Here is a 25,011-nt window from a genome sequence, read left to right on the forward strand (position 1 = left end):
AATATGAAATAGTATAGTGTTGAGTTTGAGGTTGCTGTTGGAAAGCGGGGGTAAAATCTATTTTACTTAGAATCAATCTGATTATATGAAAATTTGAAAATAATATGAAAATTTCAAATATTAGCACAGCATGATTCAAATGCCCATTCAAACCCATCCTGAAACTCAAATACTTCTTTTTTTGATATTATCTAATTAAAAAATGTACACTGTATGTTACAATCTGAATATTATTGGAATATATTTGCAATTGTATATTCTATTTATACTTATATATACACATAACTTTGGTGACTAATATGTGTAATATTAGCTCGTATTCACCTAGGGACTGTTCATGGTGAATTTGCTAGAATTCTGAGCATGGGATAAATTACTGTAGTAAGAAAAAGAAGAAAGAACTAATAATTTAATTTTTAAAAATGCCTTATGTCATAAACATCTACAACTTTTATTATTATGATTGATAGCTGTCATTTGTGAGTTCTACACTCCTTTGAGAAAGCTTTTTGATTGAACTCACTGGATTTCCAATAGAACTTTTTGAATTTATGCTGTTCAGGATGTGAGGAAAACTGCTGATTGCAAATTCTTTCCATCTGCCTTGTGTTTCCAATTGGCTTGAAAAGGTAAAATGCTCGAGAACTTTCACTCTGGCATGAGGATTTTACCATTCACAAGTTGCATGTTTTGCTCTTTCTCAAGTGTAAATTGGAAATAACTTTACTTGACATTGTGGAGTCACAGCAATAGGCCTAGATAAGAGGAGAATGAGGCCTTTTATACTGCTTTTTTCTCTATTTTGGGATGTGCTCCAGCAATAGAAGCATTTTCTAACCATGCAAGTTGCATGTATTGTGTAATCTTCAGAAGGGAGAGCAGGACAGATATATGAGAAAAAATTAAAAATAAACATTTAATGGAATTATTTTCAACTATCCTTTGTCCTGTCATATTTAAATAATATTTCCCATATTGTCTTTCAACTAATGTTTTAAAGAGAATTCCCTGGAGAGGTTTTTGAAACTATAATCTATATTGAAGGAATTAACCAACAAATGAAAATTGTGTTAAAAATAACTTCAAAATAATTATAATGGAAAGCGTGCCTTAATCTGAGGCTATTGATTCATTTCAAGAAGTAGAGCTGTTGTGGTAGAGTCCATCATCACCAATAAGGAAATGATTTTAATGACCATTTTCATATTTCCCTTGTCCAGTTTGTTTGTTTATTTCACTCGTCTTGAAATGCGCAATTTGTGTGGTTAGTGCCAGTTCTGGATGTGTCCACACTGGGCCTAACAGCAGGATTTCCCAACTGAACATATGGCACATTTCCTAATATCTGCATAAGGAGCAAAATCAGGCTTATCATTGTGTTATCCGAGTTTCCAGAAATGTAGATTGTTTAACACTGAAACTATTTGTAACGAACGAGTCATTTAAACATTCAGGTTTCACAAGTCTTCATTTTTTCCTTTCATAGAAAAGCCATAGATAAGCCCCAGTTGGTCAAAATAAGGTAAAATCTCAGCTTCCTGTTTGCAAAATGTATTCTTTCCAAAACTGTAATAAATTTGTAGGTAAAATCTCATGTTTAACTCACCATCTTTTGGAAAGTTTTAAAGCCATACTGATTGGTGGATCATGACTAATTGTGTCTTTTACTAAGACGGTGAGAAGTAGGGAGGTGAAACAGAACTTCAACATATACATTAGGGGCAGTTGGCACTTTTCTGCTTAGGAAGTGCAAGGCTGATATAGACTTTCCTGTCAAGACTTGGCCATTTGGGCTGATATGGTCTACACTCACTGACTTTATTGGGAATCTAGGTGCTCTGGCCAGCAGCAGGTCCCTTTTGGAGCTGGCTGGAGCTGGCTCTGATCTGACATGGGGCAGCCTCTGGGCTCTGCTCACAGAGGCCACCCCTGCAGCCCCCTTGCTACCAAAACCTTGCCATGTAAACCCAACATGACGGAGTGCAGAGTGCTCCCACTGGCACTTCAGTGCTCCCAGCCCCAGAGACCCGCCTGAGGCAGAGTGGTGAAGGCCCTGTGGGCCTTGATCCGGATGTTACTGGTGATTTCACTGCCGTTAGGCTACTAAGCTACACAGGGAATGGTAGCTCAAAAGACTTGGGAACAGCGAAGTTCTAGCACTGTCAACACAGAAAGTAAGAGAAGGGATTTGTGTTCACACATCTTACCTGGAGCAGCCACATTTTTCTTATTTGTGGCCTGAAATCAGATCAGTTAAACTTCAATTTCTGATGTATTTAATAAAGTACTTAAACAGTTTGTGGTGATTAGCTATTTTGTAATGTTCATTTTAACGATAAATTATTATTTCGTTATTTAGTATTACTGCTGGTGGAACAGGAAACAAACTATGGTGAGTCCTGCGTGCATAGAGTACATGTAGCAGCAAGACCAATGGAAACCGAGAAATGAAGGGGTTAAATATAACAGAGATAGGTGGTTCCACAAGCACCAGAATCCAGATGGCTTATAAAGGTATCCCACATATTTCCTTTGTGATATAGTAGAGGATAACAATAAAGCACCATTTCCTATCTCATGACTCTTCTGTCAAACTTACCATGGCAATTACGTAGGTATCCACTGTCCAAGATGTACTGCCAAAGGGAGTGGGTATTGGCTCAGTACTACCTGCTTTTACTCCATGAACCCTGACTTCAGTCTTTCTCCTCCTCTGATGATAATGATTTTCACTCAGCTTGTTGGAATTTAACTATTTTAATATTTATGCCCCTTTTTCCAATTTGGCTGAAATTAACCAGTGTCTTCAATCATGGCAATGGATAGTAATGTGGACAGAAAAAGCAAACTACCCAGATTTCAAAGTCTCATATCCTTAGGTTTAAAACTTGTAACTTAAACTAAAAGGAGAGTATAGATTGCTATTAAAAGGAGAAATGGGAGGAAGATGAAGAACTGTTTTCAGAAAGAAGGTCATGTAAAAGAATTACATTGATGTTGATAGAATGCCTTGGAAATTAAAGTAAGGAAATAGGGAAATGCAGAAGATACTGAGATAAAAATGCAGACAAGAAAAACCCACAACCTTTGATGGTTGGATATTCAGGAGAACATACATTTCTTTACATTACTGTACTTCGTTAGTGGATATTTTCTGTGGCAAGGTTTGATCTCTTAGTTGGAATTTCAGTATCTCCCATCTTAGATCTTTGACCTGACTAAAACAGAATAAAGTCAGTATCACTTTTCCATTCTCAATGAATGTTTAACTCAGTGAATTAAATAGTTCTTTCAATATTTAATTGTTTTATGGGAAATAGAACCGCCTCAGTGATGATAAATTCCCGTTGGATTAACTGAGAAGGTGTTCATATGGACTTTTGGGGAATATTTGAGGAAGGCAGAAGAGAAACTTGGGACTTAGTTTTCCATGTTCCCAGGCACCATTCTAACCACCAGACTTCCTGTAATAAAAAGAAAGGTGCGTTGTGACTGACTGCTCAGATGCCAGTTCAAGGTGTGGATTCATTATTGCGATTCTTGAGCAGAGACTGATGCTTCCCTGCAGCCCGGATTTAGGTACTTCTGTATTTTGGGACTGGGGCTTTATTTGCTTTCCTCTCTTTGCTATTTCCGATCTTAGATATTCAGAATACTGGCTTCTATGACTTCTGTGCTCATGTGTATAAGTTTGCGGTTGTAGATTTTGCCATAGTACTTGAAAAACTTCTCATGTGAAGCTGAACCTTTGCACATTGATGTGATGAAATACAAATGAATGTGTGCTTTATCCCAGAAGAAAGTCTGGCTACATTTCATTTGCAGTAGCTAAGTCAAATGTTCATCTTATTACTGAATTAAATTTAAGTTAATTCTTTAAAATCATGCCCCATCTTGGAGCATCAGTTTGCTAATTTGACCCAAAATGAGTAGTTTTATGAACAGTTATAATATAAAATTAGCCACTAGCAATTAGCCACAATGTGCAAGGCCACTCTTGTTATCTTATCTGTATGAAAAGTATTTGTTCAGGTGTTTTTTCCAGTCATAGTGAGAATACTTAAAACAATCCAAAATTTTTTACCTTAAGTATTTATATAACTGTTTGTTAAGGGCAGATAGGAGAGTAAAGTAATAGATGTGTTACAGGGATTTATGTACTATTACTTACACAGTTTTATTACTGTCTATATGAAAAAAATAGAGGTTTGACTTTCTGTAAATGAAAAAACCTACTCCAGCTCCCAAACTCCAAATTGTCGATCTCCACTATTTTATTCCATCAAACTACTTTCATGCAATGTCCAGTAAATAAGAATGGACTTTAATCCAAATTGTATTTCATAGTATCTTTTATCACAGAATGATCTTAAATTCCTTATGAGGTCTAGTTTTAATGAGGTTGAACGTCTTCATCTTGCTTAAGCTACAGCTTTCTATGAAATGATGTTCTGTGTGGCTATAATAAAGAAGTGATGCCTTTAAGTAGTGTTTGAGATAACATATTTGTACATATTGTCAACTTGCTTTGTATAATAGATTTACCTTATGAGCTTTCCGAATTCTGGGGTCAAAGGAAGTTTAATCATATATTTGAAATATAAATGTATTATATAAGTTGAAAAATATCCATACACACTTGAGACCCTTCTGAAAGAACTTTTCTTACAAACTGTTTATTATAAACTGAGGGTGTGTATTAAGATTCATCTTGGCTAGAGAAATAGGTATCTGTATGGATCTCAGTGGGGGCCTGGCTTAGTGGATACAATGATCCTTTCCAAGGCTTGCCTTTTTGTTTTGAAATGGGCCATTTCAGTCATGTCAAAATAGTCACTTAGAATGTCTGGTACTTGTTATTCCTATTCCGTGTAATATCTTTAAAGCATTTCATCTTCCTGGCTATGAAATCCTTTGTAAAAGTTGTATAGAAATGAATTTTATTACTATTTAACAACGATTAGCAGGAATGTGTAGCTATATGTGCAAGTACAAACACAAAATATTATAATAATCAAAATTAGAGTTACTTAAGTCAGCCCCTCAAATGTTAGGAAATGGCAGAATCGCAAATGCTTAGGTTTAGTTTACCTCATACATGTTGAGATATATAGTAAGGACTGTTTGAAAAAGCAAGCTTTTGTATGTAGGACCTCTTCTTTCAATATATATATTGGAAGGTGACAAGTGAAAAGGAGACCTCAAGTATAAGGAAGTTAAATATCAAATTGGGTAAAAAATAATCGGTGTTTTTTCCAGAACTCTTACATGAGGCTTTTAACATGGGAAAGCTGAGGATATTCTTTCTTAAACTGACACCAAATCACTCTGCCCTTCACCACAGGAAACTTTTCTAATACAAAAAATGCTGAAACATTTAAAAATCACTAGCAGGCTTGCAATAAGTCAACTAGTACCTGTACTGTTTTGTTCTCCAACAGTATTAGTGTGCAGGAAATAAATTGTACTTGTGGTTCCGCAGACTTCTTTTGATTGTCAGCTCTATTCTGGTTCTGCAAGGATGTGTGCTTGCTTCAGTGGGCACAACCCACTCTGCTCATTCTCCTTTATTCTGTCCCCTCCGACCTGCTCTTGTTATGCCTCTTGCTTCCTTCATTCTTTTCAGCCCAAACAATTACGTTTTGGTAAAGGTGTAAGTAAGGAAGGAGAAGGTTTAGTAAGAAGCCTACCTTACAGAGTGATTATAATAATACAGGCCACCTAGTAAATCTGGGAAGGAATTGTCTCTTTGCCAAAGGGATCTCTGTGAGAGCAAAAGAAAGAAATTCTGTTTATTTTTCTGTCCCATATTTATTCTTTGAAATAAAAATGAGTACTTTTCCAGTCAACAGTAACTTAAATCTTAATTAAAAATTACAGATGTCCAAAAAATGTGTGTTTGCTCAAAAACCTCGCATCGTTATAAATGAGTTTTCTTCTAATTGCATCTATGGAGTATATGCCTTTAAAAAGTATCTCTTTACTTTTGTCTTTTTCTCATTAAACAATACACTTACATGGGTATTTGCAGAGTGCTATTGATTCCTTACTCCAGAAGAAAATGAAAAAATGAGAAATTTTAAATATGTATCCTATTTCTCAGTAAGTTTAGAACGATTTTGCAAAAGAAGAATGCAACTCATAACTTCCATATCTGAAAAATCACTGAAATGCTTAAATACCTGAAAGCAAAGGCGTAGGTGAAAGTCTAATATTCAGACCTTGTTTGCAACTACAAGAACATTTTGGCTTTGACAACCATCCATAAGTTGCACACCAAAATGTGATCTAATTGAAATATATGATAAGATACTGGTCTTGTAGCTACTCCATGGTCAGCATCGTCTCCATACTGTTATATGAGTGCACATGAGGCTAATAATTACTTGAATAACTGGAATCATTTGTAACAACATGACTCTGTTTCTTGCAGCAGTATTTTCTATATGCTGTCTTTCAGATGGAATTCTGTGAAGGCAAAATTTCCTATATTACAAACATGAATTGCCAAGTAATGTGGACAAGGTTACCTAGTGTAAAGTTTTTATTTTGTTATAGCAAGATAGCCATAAATACTCATTAGTTCCTACTCCAGGAACTCAGCAGTTCCCAGCTTTGCCATACGTGTAGCCTAGTATTTTTAACCACAAAATGTAATATACTTCTTAAATACAGATGTTTCCATAATGCACAGTATGCTACAGGAATAAATGTAGTAGATAGTAAAATTAAGTAGATTTTAAAAAATTAAAAAGTAAGTAAATATTAAAAATTATTTTGTGTAATACTTTGTAGGTTTCCATGTGAAAACAGGAATATTTGGGAATAGCTTCATTAGTTGATATTTTCTCTGTTCCTCTTTTGATAAGTTTAACTTCGGTGTGGGTTGGAAGTCTTTGAGATCCCTTTTAGAGAGGCCTGTAGTTGAATTTGTTCCCGTTTCTTTTTTTCCTTAAAAATTTCAGTTGTAGCTGCCATCCTTCTGGCCAAAGAAGCATGGATGGGAACTCCGTTCAGAGCACATCAAAACAACACTTTAATTAGCTGGAAGGTTGCTTATTCCCCATATCTTCTGGGATTAAAATCGCTTTCAGTGGAAGAGCTTTAATAATGGCCCTCATTTTATGTTGGTTTATTTAGAGATTTTGTAATTAGTGCTAAGATGTTAAAAGCTGCGCATAGTAAATAAGATATTCTAAGGCAAATCTTTTTAATTGTTGTTTTTCAATTTGATGATAGAATATGTTCTGTAATGTTATGTAACGCTATCCTCTAATCTGGCACAAGTATTGAAAGAAAAAAGGAAAACATGCTTTGAGCCAGGGGTACTTGTTTTCTCTACATTCAGTAGCATTCACCATGCATATTCTGCTGCAGAATTTTGCTGTGGTCCTCTGCTAAAAGTCTGCTTCTGCTTCTTGCTCTTTGACTTCCTATCCTGTATGTGCACCGGCTCCTAACACAGTGGGTTTGCCTGGAAGTAGGCAGGTACGGAGCACCCAAAGATGCCACTGATTTTGCTCAGTTCTAGCATGGTTGATTCTGTGCGATGAACTTTTAAAAGCTGCTAAGGGCTTCTAATTTTTGAAATGTTTTATATATATATAGTGCAACAATTCCTTTGGGTGATTTTTCAGGTTTTCAATGATAAATCATTGCCTCGATGCTGCATGTGCAGTACCTAACAGAGCAGTTGCGTGTAAGATGCATACTGTTTGCTTCAGCCCTGAATTGGTCCTACATTTAAATGTTTGCAATGAAAAACCTGTTATCTCATGTGAGGTACAGTATAGCCTTCCCGATGAGACAAAAGGTCTGTCGTTACAGTCTCAGCTACATGTTATTTATTACGTGAAAATATTTTTCGAGTGGTCTGTCTGTCCTGTAGAGCTGCCTTTACATTAAAAAAAAAAATCGACTTACATACCCGGCCACTGGTGTTAGTCATTTTTACAGGGGAGGGAAGGAGGAGGGGAAGATGCAGAAATCCTCCTCCTCTTAGACAGTAGTAACAGTGTGAGGATGCCTTGTCCTCATTTTTATTACTTCTGAGATTTTACTGCTGGCAGCCAGATGTGCTGAAACTCCTGACGACAGCATCTATTCACTGCGTGTTTTTAATAGGCTTAGAGAAATATGAGTAGAGTACATGAAAGCAGCTCAGCTTCACACTTCAGCTGGGAATGCCCAAAAAGCTTACTGCTGTTTAGAATTCTTGCTACAGTCAGGAGAAAGCCGCACGGGTACTAAATCTTCTACGACTGAATTAGAAGAATAATGACTGTACAATTAACTATCAGCCCCTGCTCATTTAGGCACAGTTTTTACAGAGACCAGGAGAAATATGGAACTTGATTGGCATGTTTGCATTTGATGGTGTGTGCAAAATAGATGACTTTTAAGACAGGTGGTGAAGAAAAATAGAAGGGAAGGAAAAAGAAAATGCAATTTGAGACACTGCGCCAGGTCTGCAATTCTGTTTTATCTCATTTTCATGGGGTTTTCTCATCCCCTCCAAATATTTTACAAAATGATCTTTTTGGACAGACGCTGAACAATACTAGGTAAGTAGAAATGAAACATGTTTCCCTTACCATTTCTATGCTTGTGCTGATAGCAATCTATTTGCATGTTTTTCAGTGCGATACCTTTCTAATTGCACTCTTAAATATTAACATTTTTATGGTAGCAATGACTCTCTTCTGTTGGTGCTTTTATGTTTTATGTAAGGATTTGAATGAAAAGTCAGTCTGCAGAAATAAAACCAGCACAGATAGAATAAAATATTTAAGATGTATATGTATCTTCCAAATACATGAGCTGCCATTAGAAGCCAGCATTATTAGCTATAATCCTTAAAGCATATTAAATAATCATAAACAAATTTGCCTGGGAAAACGATTCCTGGGTGGATGTGGCAGTGAAAGGATTAAATGTTCAGAGATGTGCCTGTTTAACCATATATAATTTGTTGGAAGATGTAAATTAGGAGCCCTGCATAGCATTTGCAACACAGGCAGACAGCAGTTCCTTATTTTTAGAAGACTTTGATTCTGTGTGCGATGCTTTTCACTAATGGCTTTAACTAGCCAAATTACAGCTGATCAGGGGATGCTTTGCAGTAGGTCAGTCAGCTCTGTGGGCTATCCTTTTATGTATAGCTATTGTTTTGTGGAAATTAGAGACGATGGGGAGAAGTTGTTTATTTGTGGGAGATGGTTATTAAATTGGCTGCTTAGTTTTATTTCTGAGAGGAAACTGAATTAATAGCAACTCATTTTTGTTGCATTCAGTAAAGATAATACTGTAATACTGATGTTTAGAACTTTTCCATACTGCTTTTAAATATTAACAGAAAAAAAATGATTAAGAAATTTATCTGAAAGCCTGTGAGTGCAGATCGGGGAGAAGAGGAATCCTGTAGTTTTTTTGTAAAGATAGTGCACTGATGGAAACATTCTGGAAAAAGCGTGGAAGTAATATTGCAGAGACTGTATCCAGCATTTTAATCTTCTTCTCTGTATCTGTGGGAGAAATCCCTTTTAAATGGGATATCCACGCTTCAATACAATGATATTTGTATTTAATACTTCAGAAAACTCTTATTTCCCAGAGCATTGTTCTAAGGATTCTCTCTCTTACTCCTGGTGTTTCTTTTATAAATATTTTACTATTTATTTAATGTTAGTGCTTTCAAGTTCTCATATCGCGGCTGCGAATTTCTATTTAGGCATGCAGAATTGGGGAGGCAGCTTTAGTAATCACAATCAGTTTAGTAAATTAAGATTCTTTTAGATATAAATGAAATCTGGAGTCAGTGGGATTTTCCTTACCTCCCTTTAGTGTGCTGTGAGATCTTTGAAGCTCAACAAAATGGAGCAATAATTCATGTATTATCAACTGTGATTGTAAAACAGTGCATATTTCCAAGTGCATAGTTTCAGGCCTGCAGCAACCAACAAAGCCCTTAGCAACTGTTCCAGTCATCTACAAACCGATTCCTGGTTCCCTGTATCTGTTTTTGCAGATCAAAGTGCCTGCTTTTTGCAGATCAAGGTGCATGCTTCTTCTTAATTTTGTACAGATACATCTGCGTACTGCTTTTAGGTGTGTATTTTGTTGTAAGTCTCATGCAAAAGCTGCAAATGGTAGCAGTTTCCAATCAAAAGACATCAGAGAAATATTTGTTTGCATTTATTGTACCTGAGATTTAGAATTACATTTATTCTAGAAGACTGGCAAAGAAGAAAGGATTACTGGAAACCCAGCTTCCCACCCAGTACGGGCTGTCAGGTTTAGGATGAGAATATTTCTACATTTATAAGAAGCTGTTTAATGTTTTTCTGGGTACCAGTGCAAAACATTGTGCAATTTTTTAACAATATGCAGCAGTAACCATGGTAGACAAGTCGTGCTTTCTGTGTTATTTAAACTTTTTTATTAGTTGAAAGTTATTTAAACTTACGGGGTAAAGAGATTCTTTCTAAATTCAGAATAAGTATTTTAAACTTGGTCATGATAAAAGGGCTTTGAAGAAGTCACATATTGAGTAGTCACTAAAAGTCTTACCTAAATTTATTTTGGAGGGTACTCCTTTTTACTGTCTTACTCATTAAAAATTATATTTTGATTTTTCCAATTATATCAATGTAGTATATATCTTAGGTAGATTTTTCACTGAGATTTGCATTATTAAGGTAACATACTTGCTAAAACCTGATTGTTCGTGCGTTAAGGGTTCATGTTTCAGAACTGTAGCAAGGAAAACAAAAATACCTACAGCATGTGAAAGATTGTGCTTTTCCAAGGTATAACGTGGTCTGTCTCTTCGAGCTTTGAAGTTAAATATTTATTCGGACTATAAAGAGATGCCTTTTGTGCTTTTTCAGTTTTCTTTCCAGTCTCTTTTTATATCTAAAAAATAAAAGCCAGAGTCCAGAAAGATAACAGCTGACATTAAGCACAAAATGATTAATTGCTGGTATACAAACCAATAATGTGGAGAAAACAGGCTTACAGATACTAATAGCATAGCAGGTAATAAAATATTAAGAAAAGTCATAGGGAAATAGGTAGTCTGCATATAACTGTAACTGAAAATACATTCCTATTAATTTTCACATGATCTGTATTCTTAAGAGTTCTCCTGAAGTTGAGATATGCTGTGATTTTGTTTTTGGAAAGCCAGTTATCCTGGCCTTGGCATTCTGGTATTATACCAAACATTAGCAGCAATATATATTAAACTGCTTTTTTGTCATTTTACATAGAAACCTTACATGAGTTGGCTTTTCATTGCATGTTCTTTGTGTTACAGTAGCTGGTGTGAGAGGACCCAAATGACACTGAACTCCTCATGAGTTAGATTGATTTTACCATCAAAATGGCTTTAGTTAGCCTCTGCTAACAGCTTCAGCTGGAGGAATATTGCAGTTCGGTTTTCAGTAAGATGCTGTTGTCGGTGTAAAAGGGTGAGCTTTACAGGGTCCTGCACGTCTCCTGTCCCACATTACCAGCTCTGGCCAGCTGAAGCAGTACGTGCTAAGAGTTTACTTCAAAATCGTGTTTCACCTACCTTGTGAGTGCAGTGCTATTTCCCCTGCAATAGGTAGGTTGCTTTCTGTTGGAAAATTATTAGAATTACCTAATGTTAGGCAATCAGTAGAATTGTTTGGCATTCTTGGCGTTTGGCAGACAAAAAGCTTGGGAAATAAAGTCTTCATGTGTCTGGGAAAGGAAAGGGTGGGGAAAGAAATCGGGAGAGCTTTCTCTTGATTCTGAAAGCATACCAAGTGCTTACATTACATCCAAATTGCACAGCAGCATCTAAAGGAGCTCCAGATTTTTGAACTGTATTTTTTTTCTGATGATGTTAACTGTCATTCACATGAGTAAAGACAATGAGATAAAGTTTTTGAATGTCTTTAAAAGCCTTTAATTATCAGATATATTGGATATTCTGATTGTCATTCTTCATTTAGAGTTCAGGGTACAAATACTGTGCTGTCAGATGCTTTATTTGTAGCAGCACGCTTTGAGAAGTCACAGTTGCTTTGGGCAATATTCAGATTAACACATCACTGCATTATGGCAAGTATCTTTTGTGACTAAAATTGATACAAATGGCACAGAAGAGTATCAGTGCAGTTTTACCATTGCAGTATATATTAGCAGGGTTTTTCTGAGAATGGAAAGCAATGGATTTACCTAAACCTAGTTTGTCCCACAACATGTTAATATTTATTTTGTTACAGCTATGTGAAGGTGAATTTGTTGTATAGGTTGGCCACACAGGGGCATAAGATAACTTATATTCTGCCCCAAGTACCAGTATCAAGGTTTTTCTTACCACGAATTCTATGTAGAGCAGAGGCTCGGGAATGGTCCATGTTTTGAAATTAGACACACCTAGTTTAAAAAAGTAAACTATATTTTATTTCATTAAGTTTCAGCCCATTATTTTTAGAGATTCTTAAGCATTTACACTTTTTGAACTCCTTGGTAAGCATCTTTTACATAAGTATGCTGATTTTCAAAAGGTTACTAAAATAACTAATATATTACCACATTTATGAAACCAGATACTTACACAGAAAATATCATTCTAGCAGAAAAATATTATTTATTTTCATTATTTAATTTTCTGTTTTCTTTCCTGAAGATACCTATGAGCTATTTACTAATGCTCCATTTTATAGTTAAGCCATCACATGATGTCAAAAATTACTGACACAGACATTTGTTATTCATCGTGGTGCAATTAATGATTACTTTGACATTGAAGGAAAAAGATCATTTTCTGTTCCCTGTTGGGAAATGATATTGTGGAGATATTTCTGCAGAACAGATTTTTTAATTTTCCTAACTCTGTATAGGTTCAACAAAGCATGGGGTTTGCAATAATTTTAAGGGTATGTTGCATTTACGCGTATTTCTAGTCCAAGAGTCAAGGATAAAAACACAGAGATGACATTAGAACTGAGTCTATTGTCCATATCCTGACATATGGTAGTGAGTAATAACTGCAACTGCCTCCCTCCCATTCAGAACGGAGCTTGCCCATAACTACTTTTAATAATGTTGTTTGTTGGGATTTTCACTTCCCTGCTAGATTCATATAAATCCATCTTAAACCATCTCCTGAATTTTTCAGCTGATGTGCTTCATCAATTGAAAAGCCATGCAATGCTAGAAAAAAAAATCCAGAACATTTATTTGTATTCCTCCTCTTGATATTTTTTTCCTTGACTAGTCAAAGGCATAGCAAAGCTATTTTCCCCCCAGTTCCTAACAGTGTGTTACATCAGACATGATCAGGATTCCAAAACTAAGCTAACGCCAGCCTTATATCTCTGCATTACTTCAGAGAGGTTAGCCATGTCATATGATCATGTATCTTTTTTCACCTAAAATTGGAGTCGTGAACCATATTGAGGTGAACGCATATGCATATATATAAACTTCTATAAACACGAGGGGAAGACTGGCTGGGACAACAGGTTATATAAAAGACAAAGAGGTTGTATACAAGACAAAGATGTATATAAGGCAAAGATAGTATATAAGACTAAGACAACAGGTTGTATATAAAAGGCAGAGAGAAACTCTTACAACTTTCTTTCCTGGTATCTCATGAAAAGCAGCTGTCAGAATAAGGAGAACATTTTTAATTCCTCTTCTTCCTATAACTCGTTTAAAAATTCCAAGCATTTGGATTACAAAAAAACCCACTACCACAACAACAGCAGGGGTGAGGGAGTTCAGTGACCACATTTGGACTTTTCTGCACCTTTGCCGTGCGTCCTTCTCACAGAGCACTCCATGTCCTCTTTGAGCTGTGAACAAGTATATTGAACACCATTCATCCTTTGGCCCTTAATTTGCTACTTTGGGAGAAAGTGGGGCAAGCAGCACAAGTATATTAGTTTCCTCCTTCTCATCTTTCTGTTTCCCATGCAAGAAGAAACTGAACATGCCCTGAAGCTATTTCTTTTTGGGAAGAAGTTCTGTATTGCATCCTGTCTTGGCAGCTGTTGGTTTTTTTTTTTTTTTTGGCTTGTTTTTTAAATCCCTTTTTCTGGGGAAAAAACCCGTCAGAGAGAGAAAAGTAAGAGAGATTTCCTTAGAGAACCATCTCCCTTCCTCTCTCTTCCAGCTCTGGAGAGAGCTACCTTCTGTTACTTCCACCTCAGTTGGTGCAGATTTAATAAAGTGACATATGCTTCCTCTGTGAATCTCACAGAGCCGGGGATATTTGCAGCCGTAACAGGTTTCTCTCTGTTCTCTTTGTGCATCAGCTACTGTTACATGAGGATGCTAATAATATCCTACCTGGCACGTGGTTGCAACTTCCCACCAGGAAGAAAAAAAGAGGAGGGGTCAAATGTGGACAATTGACCACAATCCAGTTAGTATGTTAAATTTTTGAATTTAAATCACCCTAAATTTGGAACCAATTAAACATGCCTTAAAACTTTATATATATATTTAACCAGGATGAGAGCAGTAGAAATCTAAGCTATATTTGAGTTATCGAGTACAACATTTTTGATCAGAACATATGAGAAGAATCCCTTTCCATTCTTGAATAACTCAGATAATTCCTGTAATTCCTAACAGCATCCTTATGAGATGTGGGTATTATCTTCTTTTTCCAGAAGAAGAAAAGGTAGATGCCATGATATTAAAAAATGACTGGTGATTTTGTCTGCATGACTTGAAACATTTTAAAGAGATCTGTTTAAAGAGCCCAGTAGTTTACGAAAAGTGCATGTTCCAACAGACATCTAGAAATCAAAAGTTCTAGCCATGGACCTTTATGGGACACTAGATACCTTTGGTGGTGGATTGAGCTGGGGTGACTGCCACTAACTAGCCCCAGCTAGCCATTTCACCCTTCTTTGGGTATTGTCACTCCCGTAAAAGTGCTGTGGGTGGTTTGTGAGTCTGTTCCACAGCGCCTCGGGTTCCTTGGGCATTCTGGTATGAGGCAAAGGCAGTGTGCCAGACCATACGCTGTAGCTGCTCAGATGCATATTCATAAACATTTCCATTTTCCCACCTGTATGGTCAAAAAACCCTGGTAAGAGTCCAAACCAGGCCTCCATTGCTCAGTACCAAGTGTGTCAGAAGAATGCTCATTGAGGCCCTCACCTGTTATTTTCACTCCCTTCTTTATTGTTTTAGCTCTTTTCCTTCAAGGCCGGCCAGCGAGTTAAATCACCTGCACATTCATGGCCCAACAGGCCTACTAATGGCAACATTCATTTACCATGTCGGGAATAGTACTTACAGCAATGAACTGTGGAAACATGGTGCTTCAAAAAGCAAACTTCTCCTTATTACAACTAAGATATATCTTTGTATTCCTCGGTAGAGGCCCTTTGCCAGCTGTCCTGTGGCCTCTGCTGACTCCTGGCAGCGGCGAGGAGGAGGTAGGCCGCTTCTCTGGTGTGGGCCCTCCTGCTGATCCGCTTCTTGAAGTGTTTTTTACTGGTTTTGATCTTGGTACAGTGTGGTTCTGGGTAGGAAGAGAATTAGAAGGGTGACCAATCTTATTTAAAACCTCATGAATATGGTCTCAACTGAGAGATGGACAGAATAACACAATGAAAGTGGAAACTTTGGATGTGTGGTCTGGATAAATGAGGATGGAAGAGAGCAGTATTGAAGCTCTTCCTGCCTTACCATTGAGACAGGGCTAGCCTTCCAGCTGCTATGGACAGAGCATCCCTTTAGATCCCCCAGGAGTACACACTTGCAGTGAAAAGGTAGAACAAATGTTTATTTAGAGAAAATACGAGGTTTCGAAACAGTTCCAAAAAGATTGGTAGCTGGGCTTCAGGTGGTACATAATGTTCTGATAAAAGGGATAATAAAAAAAGAATATCGGTCCTTCATAAACTGTGAAATCTGAGGTGAGTATGGGAGTTAGCAGTATCATTTTAGCCCTACCCTTAGGTAGGAGGCTTGAAGCAGAAGTTGGAACTATTTCAATCCCTTGGCTTCACTTCAGCATGTGCTTTGCAACAGGGAAGCAAAACCCTTTTCCCTTAACCCTGACAAAGAATAACTGTGAGAATGAGAAATGACATAAAAATCTTGCATATTGGAGAATTTTGTCCCAAATTTGTCTAAGTATGGCATGGATTACAGATCTAGTTGTTGAAATATAAAATTCTATTGGTTTTAGAACAAGAATTGGGTTGGATTTATCTTACTGAAGTCAGAGTGAATTTGCATACTGTCTTTATGTATAAGGCTGAAATAGATCTCGATTAATACACCCTATCCTGCTTGCAACTTTTGACTTATCTGTCTGATGAAGATACACTTCCAAGTCCTATCTTCTGGTATTCAAGATAATTTTTTATCATGAAACTTAATACTTCTAAGAACTTAGCTTTTAGTTCATTCCTTTTAGATTGTAACAGCCATTAATATTATAATCTGAACAATAACCTTTACTTGTTAAAAGTTGCACAAGACTAAGCTGACAGGCAAGGAAATGCAATTATGTTAACTGTTTCATAATATTTATCCTTCTAAATCTGTAAAGTAATAAATGAAGTTGCTAAGAAATACTCGAAACCAAAGAAGTTTATTATGTGGTTTAGCTATTATGCACCAAAGAGAGGGCCTTTTAGCATGCATTATATATGTGTATTTGTAAGTGAAAAATACTTCATTATTAAATAAATGATAAATGAGAAAATTTGATATAAATTTGAACTTTTTTTCTCCATATAATGCATTCAAAATACTATTTTTGAAGTGTCTTAAGAACGTGATGATTCTAGCACTACTAAAAGATAGGACCCCAGAATTTCAAGATGAAATACACTCCAATTATTGATTTCTTATCTCAGTCCTGCAAAATTTAGTTGCAAGTGTAGATATGCAAACATCATAAAAAAATCTAAAATAGCTTCAAAAAAACTAGCCGAAACCACAAGCATAAAATCTCCTCTCCCAACCTACCCTCTCTTCTTCTATATACCAATATTTCTTTTTGCATTCTTTGATTTTCCTAGTATTATTTTTTATGTTGTTGCTCCTGTGTCTTCAGATTGCACTCATAGCAAGTGCATTTTGTGTGGATGTTGGGAACCCAGGGGCAGGCAGCGTTCCGTTCACTTGACAGCTTCCATTTTTCACTGCTGTTGGTGGCATTGTTCTGCTGTAAAATTACATGAAAATGTGTTTTTTAAAGAAGACCCAATTTTTACAGCTCTTCTGTATCACAGCGACTCTCTACCACTGTGCCTGACCATTATTCAAATAACCTATAATAAATGCCTCTAATGCCCTATTTTCAAGAACTTTTCCAATAGAACCTACTTCATCTAACTGTTACAGTTTTGCAAGTTTTGGAAAAGTCTCAGGGAGGACAGAAAAGATTTTAAAATGCAACAAGAATTATGGTTTTAAAACCACAGCAATTCAAATAATTTACATGCAGTAAAGCTTGTGATTAGTGTAGATCGTTAATGGTAAAGCATGCTCATTCATAGTATAAAGCACAATCATGGGGTATAAGGAGTACCTGTAATGGTATTTCAAATCTCTTATTTTAGACTACAGCATGAGAAGAAGGTGTCAGCATCATTCGGTCAAAGAACTGGGGGGTGCAGGGATCTGAATTCTGCACCTGCCACTGTTAACATTTCCTTTGCAGTGCCAAGAAAATAATATGAACTTCTCTGCTGGAGTTTTCTGGTATATATTTCCTATTCAATATGCCATGGGCAGATTGAAGTTTAATTTATAATTCTTCGGAAAGCATGATGCTGGGTGTGCATGTATACACAAATGAGAGATCAAAGGAAAATTTCATTCTATTTTCTAGAAATTTAGGTTCACCTTTAGATTTCAGGCCATAGCTTGAATATCTTAGAGATGCAAAAGGATTTTGTGGCATACCCTTCACTTGCACTGAGGATGCCCTCAGTCATACCAGCTGCAAATTGCACCGTATTACTAACTGCATTATTTCTTTAGATAGTCAGCTACACAGCTGCTGTGTCTTCACCATGGTAATTTTTCATCTTGGAATGGGTCTTTCAGAGTGTTTTCAATTAATTTAAGAATTGAACATAATTTCTCAGTTCTGGAAGCATATATTTATATGCATATAAATAAATAAACATACATATAAACATATAAATTTGCATACATATAAATAAATTAAATGCATACAATTCAGCAAGCATATATTTATATACATATAAAGCAAATGTATTTGTATTTGCAGGGAAATAAGTGTGATGATGTTGGGCAGTGTGTTTGATAATACTTGCTAAGTGTAATGGAGACTCTAGAAAGCTGGGTAACTGTACAAGCTACTCAGAGGTTCTGTTTCTGTTGCACTAGTGTACAGAAATACCTTCTCCTCCTGTGAATCACAGAAAAATTCACTGATTTACAGTGGCTATTGCTGATGGTAAACTGGGGAAGAACCCGTGGATCTGGATTTTTGTGTTTTATTGCAGTAACATAGAACTAATGCAGTGGGGTCTGTTCTGGATTCTGGTCTGTTGGTGTAATCCATTACGAATATGTCTGTATTTTAGAGTTCACAGATAAATATAGAAATAAATACAGCTGAGAAATGTGAACATTTCCTACTAACCTTTAATTGGGAAACCTTTTGAATAATCATTAGTGTTTAAATGCTGTTTCAATAATTACTTTTCTACTGAAGCTATGCAGGGTACATTAATCAGAATTTCATTTTGGTTACATATGAGTGATCTAAACTGTTCTTGTGTCATACATAGAAAATCTGCTGCATATATTCACATTGGAGAAAGTGGATATTAAAACAACACTTTGGGTCAGATTGAGAATGAATTTTGGATCTACTGTTGCTTCAGCTGAAGATGAGCTAAGTAAAAAGAAGAAAAAATGTTTCTCTTAAGTAGGTCATTGGCAACATATCAGTTTTACTTGAATTCTGGGAGTTTCATTATAACAATTTCAAATTTGGAGCGATGTGTTAGTGCATGATACATTTTTTCTCCAGAAAATAATGTTAGTTCATTGTAATTGCCAAGAAAATGTGTGGAAAAAGTACACTGAACTCTGAGGAGTGTGACAGTGTGGCGATAAGATAGGAAACAGTTTATCATATGGACCTACTCATTGCAGTGTGTTATTTCTGTCCCTTGCCTATCTGTATTTTTTCCTTCCCTGTTTCAGTTCTCTCCCCTGACAAGAAAATGCTGCAAAAATAATAGAATACCCTTTCAATCATGCATCAGGCATTCCACATGTAATGCAAAGTTTAAACTATGGCAATAGAGTAGTTGTTAATTTTTTGTTATCTCCATGTATCTACTAAATAACACGTTTCAAAAACTTTCATTTTTTTCCCTATATAATACTCTATGGGGGGATAAATTTTGTTCTATTTCAAAATGAAGCACTTCATTAAACATTCAGCATCTTTCCCTATCCTCCATATCAACACCTAAAACCAAATGATTTATCTTTGCTTTAGTTTTTCAAATGGTTTTGCACTAGCAAAATTGGTGACTTTTTTTTTTTTTTCCCAGAATAGAACACATTAAGTTATATAATTAAAACCAAGAAAAGGTAATGTTTTCAGGCCAATATATTAATTTTGGATTTCTGAATTAAGCTTTGCTTTTCTTGGTGTGCTAGATTAGTCTATGTACTGAGCAGATCTAGAAAGAAAATTTTATTTTCTATTATTTTGACAGGTTTTGTGCTTAATCACATGATGCACTATATTTTTAGTGTGTGTTTCATCAAGACTGAACTGAATACCCTGAAAAAAATATAAGAAAGCACTATAATGATTAATGTTAATGCACTTCATACTGATTGCAGATTGACTAATGCCAGCATGAAACTGATGCATTCCTAGTAGGGTCCTTTGGATATAGACCACAGGCTTCACCTGTACTCAAAACATGTTGGGAAGTCCAATTTAGAAACATTACCGAATTGGAAGAAGAGGTTTATGAGAGCAGTTGTGAGGAAGGATACTGTCAATATCGCAGCAGCAGTATGTATTAACTCTGCAGTGAAAGCGTGCCCTCCATTTCGCCTGATTATATTTTCTGTCTATGATATACTCTGTGCTGATTAGCTGCACTTTCTGCTGCAGGGCTGCTGCATTCTATTTGCGGTATATAATCATGTATAAGAAATAAGATGGTTTGAATTCTTAAACAGGAATGATACTACATTTATAAAGGTATTCGTGTATTATTGTGGATTATTACTGGTTCCACAGTTAATGCTAAATTCTATTTTTTTTCCTTTAAAGCAGAAAATTTAACTTTGTTTCTTTTATAAAGGAAAAGAAAAATTTCAGGTATTCTAGATGTTCTCTCAGTAAAGCTTACAACTGTCTTGAAGCGATCTTTTAGCTTTTGAGTTCTAGTCCAGTAAAATAGTATTTTAAATATTTACATAGCAAGTCTCATTTTTTTTGAGATCTGTACAAACAGTACAATGAATAAGGCACTAGTACAGCTTTTTTTCACTTTCCTTGTAGCTCTGTAATCTGCTAACCACAAGACTAAAACGTGCTAGCTAAAAGATTACTTTCCATGAATCTTCATATTGATCTTGATTAGTCAACAAAGATTGTTTTTACACTGCTGGCTTAATTCCTTCAAGTGATATATACAAAATCAATTTATTTGTTAAAGAGGATTACAATATCTACTTCTGTCTTTTCCCTCAGTAAATCTAATATAATAAAATAGCTTTGTACTTTGCCACGAAAAGTTGTTACACTATTCCTCCCAAACATCCTTGCATTTCTTCTCTAAACCATCTTTTTTATTAGGTGATGATAATTTGGGGTTCTAGTGGGAAAGGAGCTTCTCATTTGAACTCCTAGTTAGGAACGCAAGTTCATTGTTCATCACTCAGGAATTGAGATGAAGATAATATAGACTCCTAGAAATAAGCAATGAGCTTTAGATAAACATCTTCTGTAGAATGCAAATTTAATGTTTTCCACATAAAGTCCATAGGTGTCTGTTGAGGCTAACCATGACTTGCAGGTTGCAGCCTACTGAAAAACCATTAAATGCCATCTTAGGTTTTGAGTAGTTTATAACTTTGTGAATTTGGATGGAACATGCTGTCCTATAAGACTCTGAGACACTGGAATCACTGAGCATATTTCTGGAAATATGTTTCTAGCAAATCTACATTTCAGAAAAGCAATAAAAGATGAAAAACAAAAACAAAAACAAAACAAAACAAACAAAAAAAACCACCACCACAGAAGAAATAGAATAGTGAAGAGAAATGGAAATATGCCCAGGTTGGTTTAATTATTGTTCAAAGAAGACAGCTTAGCAGCATATGTATGTATTAATTACTTAAACAGCAAGGATGAAAGAGATTCATTTAGGAGATTTAAAAAAAATCCTGAAGTATGATGAAATCAATATAAAGTTTAGACTAAATGTCCATTCAAATTTCTTAATCTACCCCATTGTAGAATGAATAACCTAGCAAATGGCATTGCATAAGCCTTAAAAACAAAACAAACACAAACAAACAAACAAACAGGAAACCATCAGAAATTAGATTAAGAAATCTCTAGAAAATGTACAGTGGGGAAAGATCCTTCATTGTCATGGAAACAAACCAGATCATCTAATAAGTGCTTTCCATCTCCAGCTATATTCTACTCTGCCATATATTTTCAGGTGAAGTTAGAAAAGAAAGGCATTTTTATTTATTTTGACTGTCTGACAATACAGTACTGACAGCTGAGATGCCAGTACTATCTCTGGAAGTTTATTTTTCATTAGGATTAAGTAGGAATTATTGTTTATAATACATGAATGCCTAATTAAAACACATGGGCTAAAAAGCATTATTAACAGACCAAATATTACTGCTACTGTCTCTGTTTCCTGCATCATGCCAGCTTCACTTCTGTCGTATTCTGCTGATTCTTCTTTCAGTCAAATGCAAGGCAAATCAAGGAACTGAAGCTATAATTAATTATTTTTTTTTATTCTTTATCTAAACGGTCTCTTTGACAAGAAAGACCTTGTTTTAAATGTTTGGACTGTGTTTGTACATTACCTTCTAGACAAGTTTTAAAAGACTAAGTGATTTGTTCGGAAGATTCCCTAAAGAATATCACAGATAAAATGTACATTTTTTTCCTGTGAGATTAAAAATTACTTTGACCTATCACCAAGCTAATGGCCTTTTTCCAAAGAGGTTAATGTCACTTGGTCACACGAGAAGCTTGTAGCTGAAACACAATCAGAAGTTGTGTTCCCTTAAATTCTAATTCTATATTTAATCTTTCTTTATAAGACTTACTTCAGAAGTCAAGAATCTAGATAGGGAAATAGCAGAAAATCCCAGGGACAAAATGTATAGATCGTGAATGCTTGCTGCATTCATCTGTAGTTTCTCAGTTTTCATTAGAAACGCTTTACCCTTTGCATTGCTAAAATAGTCTTCAGTTATATAAACCTTTGAGTCAGTGGATTTACAAATGTGAAATAGAGCTTGTATTAAAAGTTGAGTATCTGGCAGGAATATTTCAAAAAGTAACACTGGGCTTAGGAGGCTGCTAGTAGGCATCGAGAAGATTTTATAAAGGCTGTGGAAGGAAATGAGAGTGTGCCCAGGTCTGTCTCATCTGAGTTCAGATTCTGATCAAAGTCCCCTAGGTTTCCTGTGAAATCAGTGGAGAGACAGAGATATTTTAGGGCAGAATCTAGCTGACATGTTTTAGCCAGCTACGTTATTGTAAGTCTATTGCTGACCAGGAAATGTGAAATAATCATACCTTCATCTTTCTGGGGAGCTAGCGTGTACAGAGAGATGGGAATGCAAAGGCTGTTGCTGCTATTCTCTGAAAAGTTCTTTGCTGCCTAAATCCCACCTAATGCCCCAGCTCACATTGCATGCCTAACATTTTACATGCTGAAGATAATTAACCAGTTAATGATGACTAAAATGAAATTTAGAGTATTCTGAGAAAAGGTATGTGAGACAAATACTAGTTACCTCTTATAAATCTGACTGTTAGATGCAACCACATTTTGAATAAGTTGTCTAAAGGAGGTTGGTGTATCCTTGTTACAATGAGTTTGGTGGTTATTTTGGCAGTGAAATGCGTGGAAATATTTAACGATGATATAACTTCTAAAGAAAACAGAAGTTGCTACAGAATATATATTTGTTTATAGAATTATTTATCTATTTATCGTTTAGGCAAAGGCTGTTCCTTCCACCTAGCTTGGAAGAAGATTCATATATATGAAAGAAATCATTATTCAAATAGTGTGATAGAGAAATGCTATCCCTTTTCTTCTCTTAGTAGTTGAGATTTAGTGTCTGCATTAAAAAAAAAAAAAAGTTCTTTCATCTACCTACTATGATTGTTGGTAGGAGGAACAGCGTTTCTCAGAATAAACACATTTTTTTCTTACAAAAAGTCAAGTGAAGTAACATAAAACTAATGAAATTCAAATTACCACATCTCGAGTCTGTGAAGGCTAAGACTTCTGTTGAAGCTAATAAAATGAATTTGTTGAAATACAAAAAATCTTTCAAACCTTTTTAAAATATGGGTCCAAACCTGAAGCAGTATTTGCTTATCTTTCTGTGTGTTAACAGCAGAGGAACTTTTCACAGGGTAAATTTGTCATTGGGTTGGGTCACTGCAAACAGTTTAATGTGGTTTGCCAAAAATGAGCTTCACGTTGTTTCATTTCCAAATATATGAATTATCAGTATATTGCTGTCAGGCACAAACTTAATTTTTTTGCATGCCTTCATTGTTTGCTTTAAGTAAAAGTGGTAATGCCATCCACGTTTCTGCACCTTACAAAGATAACATGATCTGAAAAGAGAAAATGCTAAATATCATCTCACACAAAAATTCTCAGAAAATATGCAGCTATAAAACAATTGTCATTCTCTGAAAGGGGATACATAAATAAAGTAGTTCAGAGTATTCAAATTTCACTTAAATCTCTTCTACATTTATGTTAGTCTAATAATAACCAGTGCTGTCTACCTTTTCTTCCCTTATGGCCCTCAAGAGCAGCTGTTGTAGTCAAACCACTGAAATGAAAAAAAATCAGCACAAAATATAGCCACATTTTCCAGAACGTTAATTTAGTCTTTCTGCCTAAATAAGAACACTAGTTCATTAAAAATAATAAGCAATACTTGTCCGATATTTAGCTGTCTAATAAAATGGTTATGTTGATTTTGATTGTTTAAAGAATAGCTACAGGAAAAAAAAAAGTTGAGTATAAATGCTTGCCATTTAAATTAGATTTATCATTAGCTCTTTATTTCTAACTTTGCCTCTTGAGCTATGGGCTCCAGAACTTTCTTGTTTTGTACTTTTTTTTTTTTTTGTAAAATAGAAGCCACATAAAATTAATTGAATAGCTCTGAAATACTGTACAGAGACAATCACAATTAATTTCATCAAGTAAAAAACATACTTCGCCAAATGCAAAAGGACACATATCCAACTGCACTGTCAGTCTGACTGGTTCCAAGTAAGTTTTCTGTTCAGTCATCCAGAGACACAATGTTAGACTATAAATTATGGTAATGCTTCATCAAGGGTATTTTTCAGTATATATATGTATACACATTTTAAAATATATTTAGTATTATATTTAACATTAACACAATTTAATAACTGTCCTAAGGAAGAATCATTACTCTCTTTGCTTATATGGCTTACACTTCAAAAACAAATCTGTGTGCATCTTGTAAATTAAATGATTCATAGAAATCTGTGGTTAAATACTTGGGTACCTGACAGATCATGGGCATCTGCATTTTTTTACATAGTGGAACACAGCTTATTTGTGAGAACACACAGCTGCTGCCTGGGGTCTCTCTCCTCTTCTTGTTAGCAAAAGCATTGGATCTCCTAGTAGGATCTCCTAAGATCAAAAGGATCTCCTAGAAGGTGATAAGAGTGAAAGACACATGGGAAAAATGGAAGGAGTGTGAGGGTCA

The 25,011-nt window shown here is 35.5% G+C and overlaps 1 protein-coding gene across 38 annotated transcripts in view; it reads left to right on the forward strand.

The window, feature by feature from the left end:
• The window catches only part of RIMS2 (regulating synaptic membrane exocytosis 2), a 459,423-nt gene that overhangs the window by 130,759 nt on the left and 303,653 nt on the right, over positions 1–25,011 (forward strand). For 15 of the 38 annotated variants that reach the window (XM_035546283.2, XM_035546299.2, XM_035546303.2 and 12 more), the window contains exon 1: positions 8,443–8,564. The exons of 22 other annotated variants lie outside the window; for them this stretch is intronic. In XM_035546283.2, coding sequence (XP_035402176.1) covers positions 8,443–8,564 — 122 coding nt within the window. Of the gene's footprint in view, positions 1–2,134; positions 2,162–8,442; positions 8,565–25,011 lie in introns of those variants that run through there. One more of the 38 variants, XM_035546285.2, reaches the window with a different exon arrangement.

Source organism: Cygnus atratus, chromosome 2, assembly GCF_013377495.2.
Source record: "Cygnus atratus isolate AKBS03 ecotype Queensland, Australia chromosome 2, CAtr_DNAZoo_HiC_assembly, whole genome shotgun sequence".
Classification (NCBI taxonomy): domain Eukaryota; kingdom Metazoa; phylum Chordata; class Aves; order Anseriformes; family Anatidae; genus Cygnus; species Cygnus atratus.